Genomic DNA, 23,319 nt, shown 5'->3' on the forward strand with positions numbered 1-23,319 from the left:
TATATTCTATAAATCATAACATAGAACATTAACATCGGTACTTCATCGTGGCTTATAAACGTTACTTTTCATTAAATTACAACATCGAATAGAAAATTATCGACATTTTTTGTAGATAAGATTATCGTCATAAATAAGTGACATCGGCGCGAAAAAATGATCTTTTGAAATTACCGCGTAAAAAGAAAAGAAAATGGATACAATACGAAACGTGCTAACATACGTTTTCAGAATGACCGTTAATGCCGTGTGTACTTCTTAACCACCAGGAAAAGTAATTTAACGATTACAAATGGAATATTACACGATCGAATAATAATCGATTCCACACAATAGATTATGTCACTTCTTTTGTATAAGAAGCGCTTTAAATACTGAGTGTATATGCATACTAACGTATTTACAATAGAATGACCGCCAGACCAATGTGGCCAGATCGGGCATAATTGAGTGCATCGAAATCGACAATAGTGACGACGAACTTCCTTAGCGTCTAACGTAGTGGTGGGGATAGCAGGCATATGCTATCGCACGAGCCACGTGTACGTGAGCTCGGCACTTCGCTCAACTTCGGGAAATCGATAAAGAACGCTAGTGTGAGTCTTTCCTTCTTGCTCTTGTAAAAGAGAAACAGCTGATATACGACCTCGCGATAATCAGCATACGATTCCAAGTCTCGACTGCCTCAGCATTTTTACTTTCCGACCTACGTAGGGTATAAGGAAAGTACCATAATGAAAAAATTTCGAAAATTTTTTTTAGCGGAAATACACGTTTTAAGACCCCCTGATCATATTGTGACTATTAAAAAAAAATAAATTTTTTTTGTTCTTATGTATTAACATGATTGCGTCTAAATGGCTAAATGAATTTCAATAACGAAAACAAAATTTCGAAAATATTTTTAGCGAAAATACACGTTTTAAGATCCCCTGATCATATTGTGACTATTAAAAAAATCGGAATTTTTTTTTCTGTGCCCATTTACGCACGTACATACGTATGCGATTAACGTGATTACGTGTAAATGACTGAATGAATTTCAATGAAACTTTACATTTAAGTTTTATGTTCTCGTTTCAAGAACTGATTAGATTTTGAGCGTGATCGGCTCCAGGGTAATGATGATTATACGTCTTATAGTTTTATAATTATTTCGATACATATACATTATTTATAAAAATTTTTTAAAACGATTTATATAAATCTTAAAAAAAATTAAGATCAAATAAACTTTTCTTCTATCTTTTCTAGAAAGGAAAAATTAAACGAAATCTTATACATTGCATATCTACCTAAACCATATTAAAAATGTATTCCACAAATATTTTAGAATAATGTTGTTCAAAGCACTTTCACTCGTAAAGGGTTAATCAAGAAATAAATATTTGGAAATTGAAATAAGTAAAATTTAGTAAAATGAAAAACCACTCTTAACCAGTACCGTGCACGTTGTAACAAACTAATTTTCTATACCCAACCGTTTAGGAGGTATAGCCTGTTCCAGTTGCGTGGGACACCCTGTATGTATCGGAATAATTAAAAAACTACAAGACGTATAATTATCATTACCCGGGAGCTGGTCACGCTCAAAATTTAATCAGACCTTGAAACGAGAACATAAAACTTAAATGTAAAGATTCATTGAAATTCATTCAGCCGTTTAGACACAATCATATTAATAGCATACGTATGCACGTGCGTAAATAGGCACAGAAAAAAATATTTCCATTTTTGTAATAGTCACAATATGATCAAGGGATCTTTAAACGTATATTTTCGCTAAAAAAAATGTTCGAAATTTTTTTTCGTTATAGAAATTCATTTAGCTGTTGGATGACCAGTAGGCCAAATATCGATATGTCATCGTCTGTTAGTCACAAAGCTCGTTAGTCACTAGGTCTAAGGGTCCTCCTCCCCTACTATTGCAAATTCCGTTATTCTTCATAGTTGAGTTCGGCGTGAGTTCAACATAAATGAATAAACTCTTATAATACAAAAGGAGCATTACTTGACCACCCGGATTCCAACATAGCCGTTTAGACGCAAACATGTTAACATAGGAACAAAAAAAATTTCTTTTTTTTTAATAGTCACAATATGATCAGGGGGTCTTAAAACGTGTATTTCCGCTAAAAAAAATTTTCGAAATTTGTTTCATTATGGTACTTTCCTTATACCCTACATAGGTCGGAAAGTAAAAATGCTGAGGCAGTCGAGACTTGGAATCGTATGCCGATTATCGCGAGGTCGTATTTCAGCTGTTTCTCTTTTACAAGAGCAAGAAGGAAAGACTCACACTAGCGTTCTTTATCGATTTCCCGAAGTTGTGCGAAGTGCCGAGCTCACGTACACGTGGCTCGTGCGATAGCATATGCCTGCTATCCCCACCACTACGTTAGACGCTAAGGAAGTTCGTCGTCACTATTGTCGATTTCGATGCACTCAATTATGCCCGATCTGGCCACACTGCCGCCAGATACGAAAGAGGGGGATAGTGATGACGTAATATCGGATGATCGAAAACGTCACAAACATGTAATATCACATGCACACGTTTACGCATTCAATTAGCAAATCATAGTTCATGATATAATTACTTCCTTTAACGTGTATCCGTACGAGAAAATAAAATAATTAATAGTTTTTTATATTAAAAATTTCAAAATTAATCCTAAGAAATAATTTGAAGAAAATATAAATTTGAATAACAAATAATAGCGAGCATGATTGAATTTATCATACCATACATAGTTTATTATTACACATATTATACGAAATTAATTGATGGAAATTTCCACGCACGCTGCAATAAATTTCGCGACTAGTCGCATTTTGGCCACGTTCGTTTTATTGTCATGTCAGTAAAATTGTTTATTCAAATCACGGTATTAAAATAACTAACCATGCACAATTTAAGATAACATCTGCGTATGCGCTATTCTTTTATTTTAAAGTAAAATACGAATTTGTTACGCAGTAGTGGTAAGTTCACGGTTGTAAGTAAAGGTGATCATAAATATAATCATTATCATAATATGCAATACTACATTTAATTATAAGCTGAATCGATATTAAAATAGACGAATTAATTTTCTTGTGATATATATATATATATATATATCTATAGTTGTAAAACTTACTTTTATTTTAAAAAATATTATTTTTTAGTATGTGTTATTTGTGGTAGTATAGTTTGTTGTGAGGGATTTATTTAGCACATGAAATTGTCGAACCATTAAAAATACAAAAATCTATACATATATTTGTGTTTATCATATATACGCGTCATACAGTTTCTTTTTCTAATGCGGTTCAGTAATTTTAACCACAAACGAACGTCGTCGATGCTTCAACTATGAAGTAGTGCCATTAATGATTTTATGTCTGTTGTATAATGAAGTGTGTAGGCATTAAAAAATGTTACATTTGTATAAAATTTGATTTCATACGTACGTCGATTAAGTGTATTCGATTGACTTATCATCTATATGATGACATTCTACAAATTACTTGGTATAGATTGAAGCAGGAACGTGTTCTTATAAACATAATATTAATCACGATTGCATGGTTTTTTTGCGAATTATGTGAACTTTAATAAACTCTGACTCGTCTTGTCCAAGCTTTATGTACAGTTGTTGCATACTTTTAAATAGTTTACCAAAGAGTGTACATTATTTACAATTTTGTAACGAAATTGTTTTTAAATCTGTATTATAAATCACATATGCAGAAAAGAAAAAAAAAAATGTGTGGTCTAATAAAATCGAATTTATAGCACTTTCCATTAAAAATGAACACACGTTCATTATTGTACATCCTTATCTCTGTTATGTGTAAATATCATGTGGGATATAATACACTTATTAATTTCATAAATCATTGCTTGGACTGTGCATTTGATAACATCAAATTTGGGCGAAAATATTAATTTGAATGTCATATAGTTTATTTATTGAACAAAATTTTATAGAAGATTGTGGCAGAGAGCACACACTATCACGAGACACTATTTTTGATTTTATTAAATTTGAAAAATTAAATAGAATTACAATTATGATTTGCAATATACCTACAAATCCATTTTTATCAAGTTAAAAATATATAGTTTCTGAAGGTAAAACAAAACAATCAATTAAAAAGCTGAGATTTATTTTAATTAATAATAACTTTAAAATAATCTCTATATAATTATAAGAATTATAATTTTACTTTTCTCATATTAATTTTGTTTCCACATTATTTTGTCACAATAGGTCGCACAAACAGTCCTTCTTTAATTCGTAGTGAACTGTTTACAGTCGCACATATATCCTTTTCACGAGATTTTTACGTTGGACTTCGTACAATAATTAAAAAGTACCTATTACTGCAATAATAATTACATTTATGTAATTCAACGTTATGTACTTGTATCATATTTATATGCTTTGATATTTATATATCTATATGTACACGAACATGCACACACACACACAAAAGTTCGATCATTACATATTTCTAATATATATATGTGTGTGTGCGTGTGTGTGTATGCGTATGTGTATGATATTAAAAAAGATTCTTAAGAGGACTTTATGATGCAACTGCAAACTTCATATAGGGTATATTTTTCACTGCAAATTTTTACGTAATAATAAGCATTGTGTCAATTATTGTTTACAAATAAATAGCAGTAACAGGAAGTTGTAATTCCACTCATTTTGTTTTTAACATTGTTCTCATTTTATATTGTTATTACACAATAATTGGAAGAAACGTAATGCCCAGCATTATCATTTTTTTTTTCTCTGCAGATGACATGATAACAAAACCAGTGTAAAAGTACAACTAAATAAGCGTAATAAATCAATGTAAATTAGCTGTAAAATTACAAGATCATATATAATTTATATCAAACTGAAAATATATACGTTTCTTTTAATACGATTCGATGAGTTAGAATTAGAAGGTAATTTAATGTACTCCACGTATTACAATATCATCCAAGACTTAAAACTTTTGAGTTCATTACGTTTCATTCAAAAGGCATTCGTATACAATTTTATCTAACTTCAACACTGTAATATTATTGATATTATTATTAAATAACATTTACTGTACCTAAATTTAATAATAAAAATACCTAAATCACAATATGTTCTACCATCATTTGATGGCAATGAGTTGATGTTTTTTCCAGTCTATGTTTTACTTTTCGCAGTTTTATTATTCTGTCAAAAAAGTAACTTGAGAATGTAGATATAATTGGGACGAATTAGAGATCGCAGTGACAAAAGTATAAGCGTTTTAATGTTCACTGAACATAGTTATAATTAATATTTAGAATACTACGCAATTTACAAAGCTACATTTAAAAAAATTTAGCATCGTTCGGCTCTCAATGGCGAAAAATGTAGTCTTGTTTTAATTTTGCTACGTTAAGAATACGTTCACATATATACACCACATTATCGTACCTTTATAAATGTCGCGAAAGAAAAATTAGTTTTATAAATTTCGTCAGTGCGAACTCATTCATGTAATTTAATTAACTTTATTTCTTCTAGACTTATGTGAAACTCATCACACTTCCCTGAGTAATGACGAGTATAAGTTTCGTTTTATATAATTTGTAACAATTCTGAATAGTAAAAAATGGCGCGATTATTGTATCAATTAGTGAAATATAATCAACAAATATGCGAGTTATGTCAAATAATTACATACAGTATTGTGTCTCTCTTCATTATTAGGCTGGAGCAAATGTTCCATAGGTATAATGTAGCTACCTAAAATATGTGATTTCACGATAAGCTTTGTTAAAGCAAATGTGTTGTTTTTATTTTTTTTTGTTTTAATTAAGGCGTTAAAGTTCGGAGATAAAAATAAATGACTAATTAGTAGGTTGTGCACTAAGTGCCTTGTGTAATGCTTGTTGTTGATCTGTTGTTAATGCGTTTATGCATGCTTGGAACATAGACTCGTTGTTCTGAAATAAATTAAATTATTATTAAAACATAGAAACTTTCATAACATTTATATTAAATGTTTATTCAACATACTTGTATTTGTCTAACAATACTAAGAATTCTGCCCATGACAGAATTATCTGTAGGCAATGTATCTCTATGAAGTGCTTCTGCAAAGAAACTTATTAGCCGAGGTAGATTTGCATTATTTGGACCTAAAACTGCTACATGATTTGCTTCAATTAAATCGCAGAGATATCCATAAACGTAAGGTGCTTCATCTTTATCTTCTACTACAGGTAGCCAAGAGAGCCTACGTTCAAATAATAGAAAAAAAAAACAGGATTTATTAAAAAGAAACTGATTACTGACAGTGCACATGCATAATAAACTGGAAACTTACCAATGAGGAAGTATTTCATCAACATTAATTGCTTTATTGTTATACTTAAGAATTTTTGTTACTGCAGAAATAGCATTTTCAGTCGGGTTAACATTTTCTGGCGATCTAGATTCTGGATCGTTTATAACTTCCATTAACCTAGGTAAGGCTTCTGCACATGCTTGAGCAAACGCTTCTCCTCCATGTTGACCCAAAACACCGCAACCATAAGCTGCTGCTTGTCGGACTTCTGCTGATTTATCTGATACATATTGTATCATTGGTCGCAAAAAGTATTCCTGATATTTTGCACAATCAAGACCACCGTATTCTATTACGTCGTCGAAGATACATAAAGCCCATTGATGATCCGACCAAGACCTCTCGGGACTTAACAATTTTACAAAATGTCCACAAATTTGATCAAAGTATGGGAAGAACGAAGATTTGTATGTGATAAACAAAGCATGTAAAATATCTGCTATTTTACTTAGCGTATATACATCTTCATTGTCTTCGTCAGCAAGTTGTTCCTCAACGATCTATAATAATTTTAATAAGAATTTTCATTCTGAAGGCTTTAAATTACAATTTTGTATCAAATCATAATTTTAAATCCTACCTCGTCATAATCTTCATCCTTACGTTTTTCCAACCTGGCCACTGCACTGTCAAAGTGTTTATTAAGTAATTTATCTAATATACATAGAAGTTCGGCCATAGGTCGTGCCCCTAAGCAATCAGCACCGAGTGTTTCAATACATTTAGCCAAAGAGTTGAGTAGTTCTGACAGAACTTCAGATTCCGGTTCTGTATCAATTGCTTTTAAGAGATCGGGACAGATATATGACCACATACCTTCGAGATACATTGGACCTGTAACCCCAGTTGTCATGTAATAACACATGGTTACAAGTATTTTTGTTATATCTCATAACGCGAGAGCGACTTATATATTTTGCATAGTTTAACCTTTTATTTTTGCACAGTCAAGTAGGTACGGTAAACTTGCAGCAGCTGCTGCTCTAACACCATCATGGAAATAAAATTTCAACATAGGAACCATTAGCCGTACTACAGCTTCTGCGTAATCTGCGAAACCTTCTTTCAATTCTCGAGCGTAACAAGCTAACATTTCACAAGCAGAAGCCTTATCCTCCAAGCCAGCTGTTTTAATCCCGAAAGTTTGCTGTTCTCCAAGAGAAATAAACTCCCAGTCAAGATCTTCTATAGCTTCCATATCTTCATTGTCCAGTAAAGCAATTTCGGGCTTCATAGATGCTGTATGTAAAACTGGACCCATTACCAATGGTAAATATGGTTCAAATTGTTTACCTAAAAGAAGTTGTAATGTTAATATTTTATTTACATTACTTAATGCAGATATGAATGTCATATTTTTAATTAAAGAAAGCGTGAAAAGAATTCTTAATAGCTTACCAAGAATTTTACAAATTCTAGCCCATGCAGATATAAGATAACTTGTTTGTGGATCGTCATCTGGAAGAGCTCCTTCAGAATGGGTTTTTAGTAACATATCCATAACTTCGCTAGCATCTGCAATAAACTATATCATCCCCAAAACTTTAGTTACATTAAATATTTGAAAGAACAACTGAAGTATTTCATAGCGTTAAAATTACTATACCTTTTCTGATCCAACTGCAAGTCCTATGAGACTCACGCATTCAATCGTTTTACCACGTAGCATTTTGTGCTCTTGTTGATTCGCATTTTGAATTATATACTTTAGACATGGCATTAGTTTGTCATAATATGTTACAAACTGTTCTTCACAAGTATCAGCCACAGATGCAATAGTTGTAACAACCTGTTACAAAAATAATATTTGTTTATAAATTACGAATTTACCATGTTCAGTTAATTACATTATAATTAATAGACGTACTTGCTCAAGAACAAGCTTAGTGCCTTTTTCAACTAATTCTTGGAACTTAGCAGTAAGTATCGATTCTAATTTGGCCATAATAGCATCCAAATATGGTGTCAATATATGTTTTGGACAATCCTCACTGAAGTTCACAAGTGCTGCTCCTGCATGAGCTTGAACTCTTGGGTTTGCATTATCGTCCAAAACCATTAATAATCCAGGAATAACTTTGTCATGGAATTTCTTTTCGAATGTAGGTGCAAAGTCAGTTGACATCTGACCTACTGCATTACAAGCGGCGTATCTTACACGGGGATGCTAGAAAAAGAAATTAATTAACGATGGAAAAACATAACATCACATAATAGTTTGTTATGATGCGGTGATTAAAGATAAGAATGAGCGACGAAAGCTCGAAGATAATGTATAAAAGTATAGCCCGAAATGGAATAAAAATAAACCTATATATTACATCTACATATATGTACATATTATAGACTGACATGAATTTTGTAAGTTCTAATAGAATAATTATTTAAGAATAAATAATCAATTTTCTAGAACTCTAAAATCGGTATTTTTAATAAACACGCTATTAAAACAATAACCTGAATAAATACTAAATTTTTATTTTGCTCTATCATGAATGTAACGCTATTATGTTTATACAATAAACATAACTGCTGACTCTATTCATGACCTTATCTTTAAACTAAATTAGCAGTCATTAAACTTACAGGATCTTGTAAATATTGTATAACTCCATCCATAATTTGAGGTAATATTGCTTCCATTTGTTTATGGCAACCTTCACCGACAGCTGAGATTGCCATAAGAGCTGCGTGCCTAGATACAAATATTTAATACTGCTGCATATTATAATTTTGTAGATTTGATAAGAAACTTATAGTAAGTTTACAGATATGCAAATGTTTGTTCTAAAACTATGACAATATTATAGAATCATTGTCAACTCTCGATAGAACAGTTATGAGGGGATCTCGAATTTCTAGCCATCAGAACGACAGATAGAAAAGAGAACAACCCTATAAACATTACTCTATCACAGATGTAACGCAATTATTTGCACGAGGGAATATAATTGCTGACATTTCTGTGAATATACAACAATGAGAAAACGAAAATAAATACGTCAAGAGTATTTACCTATATTTCCAATCGCTGTTATTCAACATTGAAGGAATATTCTGTACAATTTGTGGTAACATTGTTTTACCACCTAAACCACTTGCTAATCTGTCTAAAGCACTTTCGGCAGCAACATTGTTACTGTCGTTGTCATCATCAACAATTTCATCGGAAAAACTCCATTTTTCATCATCTTCTATATCAGTCATCATTTTTAGTACCAACGGTACTAGAGATGCAATATATTTTCCACCTACTTTACGTACCATAGCAGGAGCAGTTTCTGCTAATGTTACTAAGACTTCTAATGCTAATTGTCTCCACGAGTCTGACATATCTTCGTTTGAAAATATTTTCATACACATTTCCATTATAGTTTCTAACTGCAATCTCAAAAACTTTGGTGTCGATCCAGCCAAATCAATTAAAACTTTCAAAAGAGCATCATCTGTTTGTTTTTCTACCGATTGAGCAGTTACTTGTATAATTGCAGGTAGTAATTCTGAGAAGTGTTTATGTATATTTTCTTCTTTATCGTGCAAAATAATGAAAGCTCCTATTGCTCTTACAGCCTGAAATCTGACCTATATAATGGAATTTATTACTCATTATAATCATATTCGTATTACGATAAAACATCTTTATTCCACATAAGTAAAAATAAAATTAACCGAAGTATATAAATAATGTTAATTAAATTTTTGTATGCCCCGTATCTGTCTGTAAATTAAAACTTCACAAATTACAGTCATCAGAAAGCAATTTCTTTGTAGGAAGAATTTATGACGAAAAGCCTAGACTCTTGCATCTCGCGTATCTATCTTCCACATTAACTAATGAAAATGTAAAATATAATTATGTTAACATATAATACAATTTTATATTACCTCATAATTTGCAGAATCCATAATAGACTGTTGTAACATTTGCTTGATAAGATCAAGATAATTTGCCTGTTGATTTCCAAATACACCTGGGACGGATCTGCATATATAAAAATATAATTTGATATTAAATGTATAATTTTAAATAACATACATTCCATTCCAACTGGAACTCGATTAAAGCAATGTATTTAAAAACAAAATGCTACCATGGACTTACGTGAACATTCGAAGTGCACTTTCCTTTAGTGCTGGTAAAGGACTATTTGCACACTGGAATAAGAATTGCAGGAATTCTGGCCACTGATTATTACCATCCTCGTCGATTAAATTTCGTGCAACTTCAGCCGCAACCTCACAAACTTTACGCCGAATAGTTTCTGTTTGTTCATTTTGAACAGATAATAAAATTTGCTCTTTCAATTGAACTTGTGCTTCTGGCGAGATCTGAATTAAAATTACAATAATACAATACAAGTATTCGTATTACTGAAAAAAAGATTAAAATAATATATAGAATACCCACGGAACACACTTCATTCTAGTTATAATATTCTATGCAAAATATTTTCCAAAATCATTTAACTTTACGAATTTCTATATTATAACGCATAACTTTTTTATAAATTAGATAAATCACTTATTATAGGATTTAAATTAAAATGACCTTTGATTTAATTTGACAATTATGTAAAAACTTATGTATCTGATACATTTTATCGTAGAAGTCTAAAATAATTGAACCTAACTTGATATACTTATACAGAAATAAATATTTGTTTATCACGAATATTGAGATAATCTACGTTAATGAAGTAAGATGTACGTATCACACGATTAATAGAATAAAAAAAAAAGAGAAAAAATGAACTATAAATATTAATTATCATTTATCAGCTAAAAAAATAACATTTTCATTGGCAATAGTTGCTGGCATAAACTATAGAAACTGTTATATGATTTGAAATTATTTTAGTCTTCAGTTTTCTATATCTATCAGTAAGAAATGTGCAATTATATCTTTGTTACGTAATATAAAAAGCAAAATTAATTTATTCCAAATAAAAGTTTCAAATGTAATGAACGCTTTAATTCTATTTTATCGTTTATATGATTTTAAAATTATTTGAAAGAAATAAAGGTATAATTACTTTGGGGTAAAAGTCCATGAATTCTGAAGAAAACAGTCGACGTAATAATACAGCCGCCATAGCACGCATCTCTTCCGCAAGGGTGGCATTGCACAAAGAAATTAAAAGAAATGTTACCTTGCGTTCCACCGGAAGATTGTTATATGCCTCCTAAAATAATAAACATGTATTATGAAATTTAATATATCATATATTATAAACAAGATCAATATTAATCTTTTATTTATAATAGAAACAAGTAACGATACATAATATATATCAATTAAAACATTTTATTACATAAAACAATATATTTATATTAATAATAATTGTCATTAATTTATAATTAATGACAAATTAATGCTTATTAATAATAATAAGCATTAATTTGTTTAACAAGTGATTCGTAATATACAATTTAATAAATTTTGTTTTTAAACTGAGAACATGTGCTTCATAGTGACACATGATTATACATTTCGTTTATGTTACCTGCTAACGTATATAATAAATGTAACAAAATAATAGATAGAAAAACATTAATTATAATGACGACAATAAAGTGACTGTAAGTAAATGCGCAATAAGAACATCCATGTGCATGACAAAATTTTCTATAGTATTCAAAACATGTTCGGAAATGTCGGAGACTCAAGCAAACACGGTTACGTATAGTCGAGAAAACATAATACACAAATTATCAATCTCCCTAAGTAGTCACGCTATATATCACATGATACGCAACGTAGATAAAAATTTTTCTTTTATAGTATTGCTATAAATATGTAAAAACTATAAATTGTATACCAGATATTCAAGGAATACACTAAAACTTAATTAAAACTGATACGGTACATTGTAAAAGATTGGCGGGGTGCATGCTACTGCACGACACCATTTTGGATTTTATTAGATTGTTCTAAACACTTGTCAATATACATTCCATTCGTTAATCACTTTTATCGTAAAATAAATTATGTTACTAATATACAAAAATATTGTATCGTAAATTTGAAATTATAACTGCGATTCGACACGAATGATCGGTGAATGATACCCACATGAGAGTTCTGACAACACGTTGGCAACGTGCTCGATGATTGAAGTATTTCATTTTACGCTACTTACGTCTTTAAGCAGATTAATACATGTACTATATCTATGGAAAAATTACAAGGAATATACGTACCTCTGCTTGTGTTCTGGCATCATTATCCGTGCTAAGAAGTGTGTTTAAAAGCTGTTTAAACTGATCAAGATCTGTCGCCATTGTCGCCGAACGAATGAAGCCACCGCGCATACTCCTGGAGTTGATCGTCGATTGATATTACCAAGATAAATTATTGAAATATTCCTAGATTTGTAGTATCAACTTTGCTACTCTTTACCACTGATCTCTATACAGGGTATTCGCGAAATCATGGTACAACCGGCAAGGAAATGATTCCTCACATAAGACTGATCCGAAAATGTAAAATAAAGTTTTTTTATACGAAGCTTAATTTCTAAGTAAATCGAGTTTGTAGATTTATTAGATACGTGTACACTTAAACACAGTCTGCTTCGTTTGCCTAGTCTGGTTTACAATCCCCAGTGCTGCTTTTGTTTATAAACAGTGTCGAAGATTTTACACTTGTCTTATTTCATTACGGTCAAGGGCTGATTGTAGATCGGAACTCCTAGTATTTCTGGAGCTATCGTATTGGCAAGGTGTACCAATCGTAAATACACGGATATGATTCATGCATTAGGAGCTTATAACAGTTAGAATGGTAATGCTTTTGCTGTAATTGATTAGTACAATTTACTATTTATTAATATTATATATCGATTGATATTATTTATAAGTGCAAGAAGCGTGCGAACAAATGAAACAGACTGTGTCTGATTTTCTCGAATATGAAACCCTGTATGAAAAAACTTTATTCTAGATTTTCGGCTTAGTTTTATATGAGGAATCACCTCCTTGCCGGTTGTACTACAATTTTGCGAGCACCCTGTATATGGTGCTTTAAAAATAGATCGCCAAACTTTGGTGTGTATTCTACTCTCCCTAATATTTGAATTCCTTCCTGCTAAATAGCCGTTTTGCTACTTTGTAGGGATTTGTTAAGTGCTGTGTTTGCGCGCGAGAATTTAGTTAGAAGAATGAATGAAGTTAGTTGCCAAGTTTATACGAATTAAAATGCATTTTATATTATTCATTTTATAACGATATTTGTGATTGGTGGAATTGTAAATATTTATTAGTGTTATGGTTTTATTCGTTTGTACATATTAATATTTTATCGAATTTTTATAATATACAATTTTACGTTGAACCGTTAAGACGCGTTTTCTCGAAACTCCGTGAAATTTGAATAAAAGTCTAGATCATTCTAGTAATAGTTTCTCCACAGCTTGTAACGTGCTAACGTGTTGGAAAAAATGTTTCGAACAGAAAAAAATATTCGTGAGTTTACCGTAATAGAGATGTATACCATCTCTGGTTAGGTGTGGACCTCGCGGTTTGTTATGGCTAGTCAACTAACAAATAAATATGATGTAGATATTTTTCACAATCCTTTTAATACGTATGTTTAACGAGTGACCATTTCGTTCATTATAAGCGTGTGTTTATGCATGTACGTAACGCGCAGGTGGGCGTATTTCACGGCAACGTAACGCGAAAATGATATTCTCATAACGAGGAATGTAGCGATACGGCTCGGGAACACTTGCCAGGCAGTGAACGCTTTAAACGTATGTCAAATAAAATGTTAAGGTTCCTATCGCGACGTAGGGCGCGTAGTGTTAGCGGGCAAACCGCGTCGTCCCAGATCAAAAACCAACGATTGCTGAGCAACAAGAATGTTGTTCAGTGCAGAGTCGTTTTACTCGACGGAACGGATCTGCCCATAGAGTTGTCAGTAAGTCGGACAGTTTATTATGCGACACTTTACTATTATCATTTTCGTTTCCAGCAGATTTTTCGTTGAAAAACATTATCCGAACTTTACTAACGATATTTGAAATTCGTTTATATTTTGACATAATATACAAGGTGTTTCTAAAATAAGTGACCAAACTTTAGGAATAAAATATAAATATTCCTACACTTACGTAGTTAATTCATTCTGATGATTTCTTTCCAAGTCAAATTATCTAAATACAATGTATTACAGGAAAAAAGAAAGCTCAGACACCGATTAAGAATAATACAGTACCATCGTTAAAAGGAACATGGACAGCGTCGAGTTAGTTTTATTTAGTTGCAGGTCTTTTTAACCCTTCTGATACCAGGCTCATCTACTTTGCGAAGACTGCCTGTGTCAACTTGATATGCAAGTTTCTATAAATTTTTTTATACAGAAGAGAATGTTAATTTTCTGGAGGAAAGTTTTAATATTTATTCTTTTCAAACGTGAAGGATATGAAATATAATCGTACTGTAATCAAATATTTAATAATAAATAATATAAACTTTTATATTTGGATTATACAGGGTGGGGCAATAGCCCTATGCAAATGCAAAATTAGCACCTCAGATATCTCAGAAACTATAAGTTTCACAGAAATATTTGCTGAAATAAAATTATACAGCATGAAGGGGGCCATCTGGTGGCGATAATAGTTTTTTCACAGGTAGAGGTACTTTGAACATTTGAAGGTCATCACCATTATTTTAAATGGATCGGTATGTTTTTGCTTTTGTATCATGATAGAGGATCTTAAAACGAGTTCAACAACTTATTACATAAGGTCATTGGAGATTATAGAAAGTAAAGAAAGGTGATAATACTTACTGACGCTTATGATCTTATTATTATAAACTTATTGACGCACAGGCTGCAATAATTTGCTGTTGTATGCCGTAAGGTGTAGTTGGTACTTCTTTGTACACTTTCTCTTTCACTGTTCCCCACAGAAAGAAATCTAGAGGTGTTAAGTTTGGTGAATGAGCTGGCCACGATATTGGACCTCCGCGTCCAATCCAACAATTTCGAAATTTTTTATCGAGTTCCCTTTGTGTAGTTAATGAATAAAGTGCTGGACATCCATTATGTTGATACCACATGGTTTGTCGTGTAAGTAAAGGTGACTCTTCTAGCAAAAGACTCAATGTATCCTTAATAAAATTAGCATAGATGTTGCTATTCAAATTTCCATTGATAAAATAAGTTTACAATACGTATGTTTCATTTACTACCAAAACCGTACGTATTATCGCCTTTCTCTACTTTCTATGATCTTCAATGACCTTATATAATAGGTCGTTGAACTCGTTTTAAGATCCTCTATCATGATACTGAAGCAAAAACATACCGATCCATTTAAAAAAATGGTGATGGCCTTCAAAGATCCGAAGTACCTCCACCTGCAATAAAACTATTATCGCCACCAGATGGCCCCCTTCGTAATGTGCAATTTTATTTCAGCAAATATTTCTGTGAAACTTTTAGTTTCTGAGATATCTGAAGTGCTAATAATTATTGCCCCACCCTGTATACATTATGTGTGAAAAATTATTTTCTATAGTAATATTTTTTACATTAGTTACTGACAACTGGCTATCGTTCTCAGACAAATCAAATACTGAGTTTTCTGCACTTTCATCTTCTTGTTGCCCTAACATTATGGATCAGCTGAACCAAATGTTATAGCTGAAAGAAATTAGCGTATAGAAAATTTTAGCATTAGAGATAATGACTAAACACGAGGAAGAGCATTTTAATACTCAGAAGAGAGATAATCTGAATCTATTTAAATGTCCGGAGCTGTTGCATAGGCTTGTGGCAGTTTTTGCATACTTACCAAGACCTGATAAATTGTCCTGTTAGCAGCCAATGGGTTAAAACTGACCGAACCATCCGACCTAGCATTTTTTACCAGGATTGATCTTTTTTCTTACAATACATTTGATATACAATTTTGATTATAAAAGTTAATTTAAGTTAAATAGTCTCATATGTATTTCTCTATGAAAACAAAATTGAAGGAAAGAGAATTTTATTTAATATATAAATATATACACACATATAAAATATGTATAAGGACATAGGCGAAGGCATAACACATATTTATGAACCTACTTGACTCGAGCCTGTGTAACTTGAGAACTGTGTGTATTTTATTCATTTACAAGTTACACAAGAGCAAGTTACAAGTTATAGCCAGAACATTGAACAGTTAGTTGGAACAGAACTTAATTATACAAGACATTGAAAGGTTACGGTCAGAACAGTTACAGATACATAGTATACAAGAGTGTAATAGAACAAATTTTGTACGGATTAGATGTCAAGAAATTTACGAACCATTTATATATGTACCATTGTTAACACGTGTATATATATTTGTTAATAAATTTAAGGTGTTTGTAAATAGTTCTTGTACTTATCTATTTACTAAATAACTGCTCTACGAAGTTTGTGGAAGCCAACAATAACATATAAAGGTTGTGACTAACAAGGAAACTGTAAAACCTTGGGGTTACTGATTTAGTTCAAATTTTGCTGAATGGTATATTTGGTCTCCCTGTTTATGATGCTAGATATTTATATGGATCACTATCCACTAATTCATTCCGTTTATCAGATATTTGCAATTAAAAATTCATCGTTCCATAAATATAATTCTATTCAAGATGGTTTCTACATGCAATGATCTAGTCTAGCAACGAATCAGACTTTCTACGCTGTGGGTCCAAGCTCCAATCCAGGACAAATGGATAATTTTTTTCTATTTATTTTAATTCTTTTATATTTTTTATCAATTTTTTACGTATAAAAGCATATAATGGATTTTGAGTAAATTATAAAAAAAATGTCTTTACTTACTAGATACTTACAAAAGTTTTGTTTATTATAGTCATTCATATAAGTATTATACAAATACAATATACGTGTGTGTATAAATATTTATTTTATATATTTAAATATTTTTCTGTTGCAGAAAAAGGCATTGGCTAGTGACTTATACGAACAAGTATTTTATAGTTTAGATTTAATAGAGAAAGACTATTTTGGATTACAATATACAGACAGTAATAATGTTCAACATTGGTTGGATCCAACGAAACCAATAAAGAAACAAGTAAAAAGTATGACTTACTTTCATATGTAATCGAAAAAATTATAAAAATGTATTTATGAATCATAAATGTAGCATCCTTTTACATTTTATGTTGTTTGTTTGTAGAAAATGTTGTACCTAGAATGAAAATACCATTTTCTGAATTAGTAATTAATACATCAATATATATTCTTTTTTATAGTCGGGCCACCATATACTTTACGACTGAAAGTAAAGTTTTATTCATCCGAGCCTAATACATTACGCGAAGAATTAACACGGTATCAGTTTTTCTTGCAATTGAAGCAAGATGTTTTGGAAGGAAAACTTCACTGCCCTCATCAAGTCGCAGTTCAGTTAGCTGCATTAGCTCTTCAATGTAAGCATTTACACACTAATAACATGTAAGAAAGATATAACATCTTAAGATGCGTTTTGAGACAAAGCTGTTCATATTTTCAGCTGAACTGGGTGACTATGATCATGCCATACATACTGCGGCAACAGTGTCAGAATTTCGATTTGTACCAAGTCAAACGGAACAAATGGAACTTGAAATACTCGAGGAATATACAAAGTGTTCTGGTCTTAGTCCGGCACAAGCTGAATCAGCTTATCTTAGTAAAGCGAAATGGTTGGATATGTATGGCGTAGACATGCATACTGTTCTTGGGAAAGATGCTTGTGAATATTCTTTAGGTTTAACTCCAACTGGAATCTTAGTCTTCGAAGGCACGCAAAAGATAGGCTTATTCTTCTGGCCTAAGATCGGGCGTTTAGATTTTAAGAAAAAGAAGTTAACGTTAGTTGTAGTGGAGGAAGATGACGAAGGAAGAGGAGAGCAAGAACACACATTTGTATTTAGATTGGTTAATGAGAAGGCTTGCAAACATCTATGGAAATGCGCGGTAGAGCATCATGCCTTCTTTCGACTACGAGCTCCCGTTAAAGGTGCCAGTGGAAGACAAAACTTTTTCCGCATGGGTTCGCGATTTCGTTATAGTGGTAAAACTGAATTCCAAACGACTCAACTCAACCGTGCGCGTAGGACTGTACAATTTGAGCGACGTCCGAGTCAAAGATATGCACGCCGACAAAGTCACGTTTTAAGAGAACGACAACGTCAACAAGTAGAACAACCTCAACCATCACCACCTACCAGTAGGTTTACAAATGCATATGTTCGTTCTATTAACTCTTTGCGGCACAGGATTTCAGATAATAAAGTAGACTCATGTTGCATAGAAATTTTATTGCGTTTTAAATTAAACAAAATTGTAAAACAAAAAAAAATAGTAATAGTTGTCGCAATAAACCTTCCGTTTGCTACAATTGATGAACCTGTATTGGCATGTAACATTTGTTGAAGATATTACCAACTGCTTTACGTAAATAAGACGAAATATAAATCTATGCGCGCGCATGCAGCTATTGCAATATTTCGAGGTGGGATTAAAAGTGTCCCACCATGCATTACGGTGCATCAAAAAGGTGGGACACTTTTAATCCCGGCATGCCCCAAAGAGTTAAGGGAATTTTCTCGTATCTAGAGTAAAAAAATCGATAATATCAAACATTTTTGTTTAGAATAGTATATAATATATTAAATTAAAATTATAAATTTAACCTTTTCCTGTATAGTGAACTCAATCAAAATATGTATTTACAAACGAATTGTCAAAATTTAGAAAATGGATTTGATGTAGTTGACTAAATCGAGTTAAATTTTGTATAATGTAATTAGTAGGTGGCCCAGGTTACAGTTCTATTCTATACTAAATGAAGATAGAACAATATCATAGGAGAAAATTTTACATAGTTTAATGGCCTCTCTTATTCTATGATACTATTTTTTCCTAAGTACATTGGTGCAATCGTATTTTTTTATTTTTAAATAGAGCTATCTAATTTATTTGCATAAATCGATTTATTAAATGTCTGTGTATAAGAGGTATAGGGTAAGACTATAGAAAACACTTTTTTTCATCTTAAAGTTAGGTAGTTTCATCTGTAAAGAAAGTGGAAATGCACTTTACAAGAGCACAGATTTACTTGGGCAAAAGATTGTATCACGAAATACTAGTTATAATATTAAAGTATATATAAAGAGGACATTAAATCATATAAAAATTTTCATCGCAGTTTCTTTCTATTTTCACTTAGAGTAGAGCTATATCCTCGTCCAGTTACTACAATTATCTCGTATACTTCTAAACCGTACATCAAACTTTAAAGTCGTCTTTTGAGAAAGGACGTTTTTAGTTAACATTTTACCGCATATAGCGACTGCGGGTCATAAATTTCCAAAGCAGGTTTGCATTTTCTCAATTTAAATCAATAATAATACTATAGTTTTGCAAGAAAAGGTTGAGGTTTTGTTTGTTATGTTTAGTTGAAAATATTAACTTTATAAAGTTTTTTCACTTTCAGCTGAGGAACAGTCTTTGCAACGTCAATCGAGCCAATGTAGTACAAAGTCTTCAGATTCGAGTATACACGGTACATCTTCACCTTTGGTAGATTGCTTATTGAAATCGCTTGCCAAAGATCAGCAACCTCTGGAGCCTAGAAATCAAACAACAGGTGCCAGCAGTGAAAAAGAGTTGGAACCAGTGAAAACAAGTTTGACCATTGAGAACATGACTAATCAAGTGCAATTAGTGCCAAATAACCAAGTTGGCGGTACCTCTTCGCTGCCTCCTCGTACACCCATTCCGTTGGAATCGTTGAAATGTAATATATTAAAAGCAAAATCTCTCGAGCAGGGCAAAAATTCAAATTTAGTTTCGATCACTTCTACGGACGCATCCGCAGTTGTCACTAAGAACAATCAGCATTCCGATGCAGCAACGATTGTGTCTGTGGTGAGAAAACAATATTACTTACTATTACTTATGTTATTTGTTTTAAATATTTTTACGCTAATTACCACGCAAAATGGTGGAATAAATGTTCAGATAATACATCGCAATAGACAGTTATTTGTTTGATATTACATTGATATTAATTAATTAAACTATTTCGCATTATCTTCATAAATATATTGCAAAGAATATTGTTTAGTATTCAAATGAGTATTTAAATATTTAAAAACTATTTAACAATTTTGTGCAGACATTATTTTTCAGTTATAGAAATATATAAATGAGATTTTCTTTTAAGTATGAATTTAAATATCATTACATACATCTTTCTTACACTTTTTATGTTATACTTTATTAGACATATTTCATATCCTTACACGCTCAAGTATTTTTAATCGATACTTGCCCTATCGTTTTGTGCTTCCTAGGCTTTAGTTGTGATTTGTTTGCTTTCTTGCATTGTCCATTATTTAGGGTGGAGACAAACTGACACTTTCTGTTAGTGGAGCAACGACAACGAATCCATCCATGGATGATACTGTAACTGTAACGCACTTTTCTTTAGACAGTTGGGGACAAATTGAACAGAAAACTACTCAATTGAATCCTAAAATTTCAAATCAATCTCAGAATCCATTTAATCCATTTACAAGTGACAACAACAACGAAGTTACTAACATTTCTGAGAATGTAGAAGAGGATACAAAAACAGAGGAGGAAAAGAAAACGAATACGAATCCGTTCATAGATTCGAATCCATTTTTGGGTCTGCTTAATCCCTTTAAAGAACTGCAACCTGCTGTCGAAAAGAAAGTCGAAGCTGAAGCAGAGAAAAACGGGGCAAGAGTTGTGAAAACCGAGGAAATACAAACAACTACTACAACTCTTACTCACAAGGTGTGGTTCGTGCTTGCGAGCTAGCTCTACTGTAATAATGTTTTCTGTATTGTACTTGTGTGATTTGAAAAAAATGCTTTCTTTGGTTCGTGCAAGTTGCGCATGTACATATATGCATATATTTTTGATATCTTGAATAGGTTTTAATCCAAATTTAATTTTGTCGATCATGGTGCATTTTTCTTAGATTTGTTTAAATTTGATGTTGTAAGTTATTTCAAGTTAGGAAAAGTAGAATATCTATTTACACATACACGCACGCGCGAACACTTTAATTAAATAACTTAAAATTTGTGATTGACAATGTAATCTAAAACATCAATATTAAACAAATTTTTAATATCGTTAATGTATTTATGTACCTCAAATTATAGTGTGCTCAAATCATTTATGAATTATACAGCATGCTTTTTATCAATATTACTTATAAGTTATATATACAATAATTTTTTAATCGGTGATCTACAACTATTATTTTTATGTTGTAGGATGACAATTCGGCAGTTTCTGACATCAGTCCTTGGCTCGTAGCTGATCCATTACAAACCACTACAACGGATCAAACTCCGATCAAGCATACTATTATTACAAGGAAGACAGTAATTACAACGCAACTCTGAAGTATTATTTATTTGATGGAACACATGGAAAGTACTGAATAATCAAAATATTTATTAAATCCCGTCTTCCTTGGACTGCATAATAATTTACTTAAAGTGCCTACAAGAATACGACGATACTGCCTAGTGAAAGAAGTAATACAGTATAATCAAAATTAATTCAAAATTGAAATGAGACCTATCAGACTCTTAGATAATTCGTAAACAGAAACTAGTTTACATTTATGTAAGTATTAAAAGACTATTTAAATTTATAAAATTATCAATATAAAATAATTTAATTAATTTCATGGATTGTGTAATTATACCCTTTATAAGGGGTATAACCGAATAAGGAGATCAAATGTACTCTTGAACCAAATTTTACTTACGATGGATCCATCGATAAAGCATCAGAATCAAACATTCTATGCCAAGTTTCATTGGAGTATAAGGAAACTTGGTAGTTATAAAGAAAACTTCGATTAATCGAGTACGAAAATTGCGTAAAAAATTTGGTGCATTGTGGTTATCGAGATACATGTTCAAGAATTTTTTCCGATTTTTAGATTCCAAATTCTAGACGTGAAAAATTAAAAACTTGAAGCTTTTGAGACACTAGATTTATATAATTACCGTAAATGAATGCGTATTGTCATTGGTTATGACCCTGAATTTTTTTCGATTTTTTGGTAGGTTGCGCCGTAGTTGGAAAAATCAAAAACCGATTTTTTCGAAGTTTTCGCGTGAAAAAGAAACTTATACTTTGAATTTTTGTATTCCATTTAATAGATAACTATATTCTATGGTTTTAAACATTTCTATGTCGAACAGAACGGTGTACAAAATAGAGAAACAAAAATAAGTCATTAAATAAAAGGTGCTATGCGTGTTATATTCAAAAGTATCAACAGTATTTCCAACAGCTGCGATGGTACAGTGAGTAAGGTCCTTGACTGTGGATACAATGCAAATTTTTTGACGCGGGTTCGCGCCCCGCTTAAAGTACATTTTTTTTTATTATATTAATTCTATGTTCTTTCAATTTTCAAAAATATTTTCACCTAAACTACATGTACACAAAAATAATTATGGAGCAGTTTCTAGTGTCTCGAAAGCTTCAATACGAAATCCGTATTTTTTTGCGTTTTTAATTTTTCACATCTAGAATTTCGAATCCAAAAATCGGAAAAAATTCTTGAACACGTATCTCGATGATCATAATGCACCAGATTTATTACGTAATTTTCGTACTCGATTAATCCGAATTTGTCCTATAACTACCCTTCCGAATAAGATAGAGGATTGAAACTTGGCGTAGAATGTTTGATGCTGATACTGCATCAATGGATCCATTGTATGTCAAATTTGGTTCAAGGGCACATTTGACCCCTTTATTTAGCTATATCCTTTGGAATATGTTAGTGAGGTTTCGTAGAACAATTAGTTTTTAAATATAAAGCATACAAACAATAATTTCTTGTCAAAAATTAACTTTTTTTGTAATGTACTTTT

General features: G+C 31.6%; 2 protein-coding genes and 1 non-coding gene across 6 annotated transcripts; 1 reads left to right on the plus strand and 2 right to left on the minus strand.

Moving 5' to 3' along the window:
- Positions 1-3,185: 3,185 nt before the first annotated feature.
- LOC122400666 (importin-5) lies at positions 3,186-12,687 on the minus strand. The gene is made up of 14 exons (XM_043402239.1): positions 12,580-12,687; positions 11,412-11,561; positions 10,481-10,707; positions 10,264-10,360; positions 9,395-9,960; positions 8,965-9,073; positions 8,246-8,545; positions 7,985-8,167; positions 7,777-7,903; positions 7,309-7,671; positions 6,959-7,212; positions 6,358-6,878; positions 6,048-6,267; positions 3,186-5,974 (listed from the first exon to the last, which is right to left on the minus strand). Exons 1-14 carry the CDS (start codon positions 12,658-12,660, stop codon positions 5,879-5,881), a joined length of 3,294 nt encoding a protein of 1,097 aa, XP_043258174.1. The 5' UTR covers positions 12,661-12,687; the 3' UTR covers positions 3,186-5,878.
- On the minus strand, positions 10,076-10,203 carry LOC122400691. The gene has a single exon (XR_006259377.1).
- A 1,120-nt stretch (positions 12,688-13,807) lies between the features above and the next one.
- Positions 13,808-22,022, plus strand: LOC122400668 (band 4.1-like protein 5). 4 transcript variants are annotated; one of them, XM_043402243.1, is made up of 8 exons: positions 13,808-13,934; positions 14,030-14,299; positions 17,325-17,472; positions 17,647-17,823; positions 17,907-18,605; positions 19,875-20,308; positions 20,783-21,205; positions 21,694-22,022. In XM_043402243.1, the coding sequence occupies exons 2-8, from the start codon at positions 14,135-14,137 to the stop codon at positions 21,823-21,825; spliced, it is 2,178 nt and encodes a 725-aa protein (XP_043258178.1). In that variant the 5' UTR covers positions 13,808-13,934; positions 14,030-14,134; the 3' UTR covers positions 21,826-22,022. The 4 variants fall into 4 exon arrangements, with proteins under 4 accessions (XP_043258178.1, XP_043258177.1, XP_043258180.1 ...); XM_043402242.1 differs by having other exon boundaries at positions 13,858-14,299; XM_043402244.1 differs by lacking the exon at positions 14,030-14,299 and having other exon boundaries at positions 13,872-13,934.
- The last annotated feature ends 1,297 nt before the right edge of the window (positions 22,023-23,319 follow it).

Source organism: Colletes gigas, unplaced genomic scaffold (genome assembly GCF_013123115.1).
Source record: "Colletes gigas isolate AHSC1104 unplaced genomic scaffold, ASM1312311v1 Colletes_gigas_Sc00019, whole genome shotgun sequence".
Classification (NCBI taxonomy): Eukaryota; Metazoa; Arthropoda; class Insecta; order Hymenoptera; family Colletidae; genus Colletes; species Colletes gigas.

Bases quoted from the DNA above. Each gene is read 5' to 3' on its own strand.
- LOC122400666 (XM_043402239.1), bottom strand. From the start codon at position 12,660: ATGGCGACAGATCTTGATCAGTTTAAACAGCTTTTAAACACACTTCTT. The intron at 10,361-10,480 runs GTAAGTCCATGG...TTATATATGCAG, and splicing joins AGTGCACTTCGAATGTTCAC to ATCCGTCCCAGGTGTATTTG. The intron at 9,074-9,394 runs GTAAATACTCTT...ATTTGTATCTAG, and splicing joins AACAGCGATTGGAAATATAG to GCACGCAGCTCTTATGGCAA.
- LOC122400668 (XM_043402243.1), top strand. From the start codon at position 14,135: ATGTCAAATAAAATGTTAAGGTTCCTATCGCGACGTAGGGCGCGTAGT. The intron at 20,309-20,782 runs GTGAGAAAACAA...TCCATTATTTAG, and splicing joins CAGCAACGATTGTGTCTGTG to GGTGGAGACAAACTGACACT. The intron at 21,206-21,693 runs GTGTGGTTCGTG...TTTATGTTGTAG, and splicing joins CTACAACTCTTACTCACAAG to GATGACAATTCGGCAGTTTC.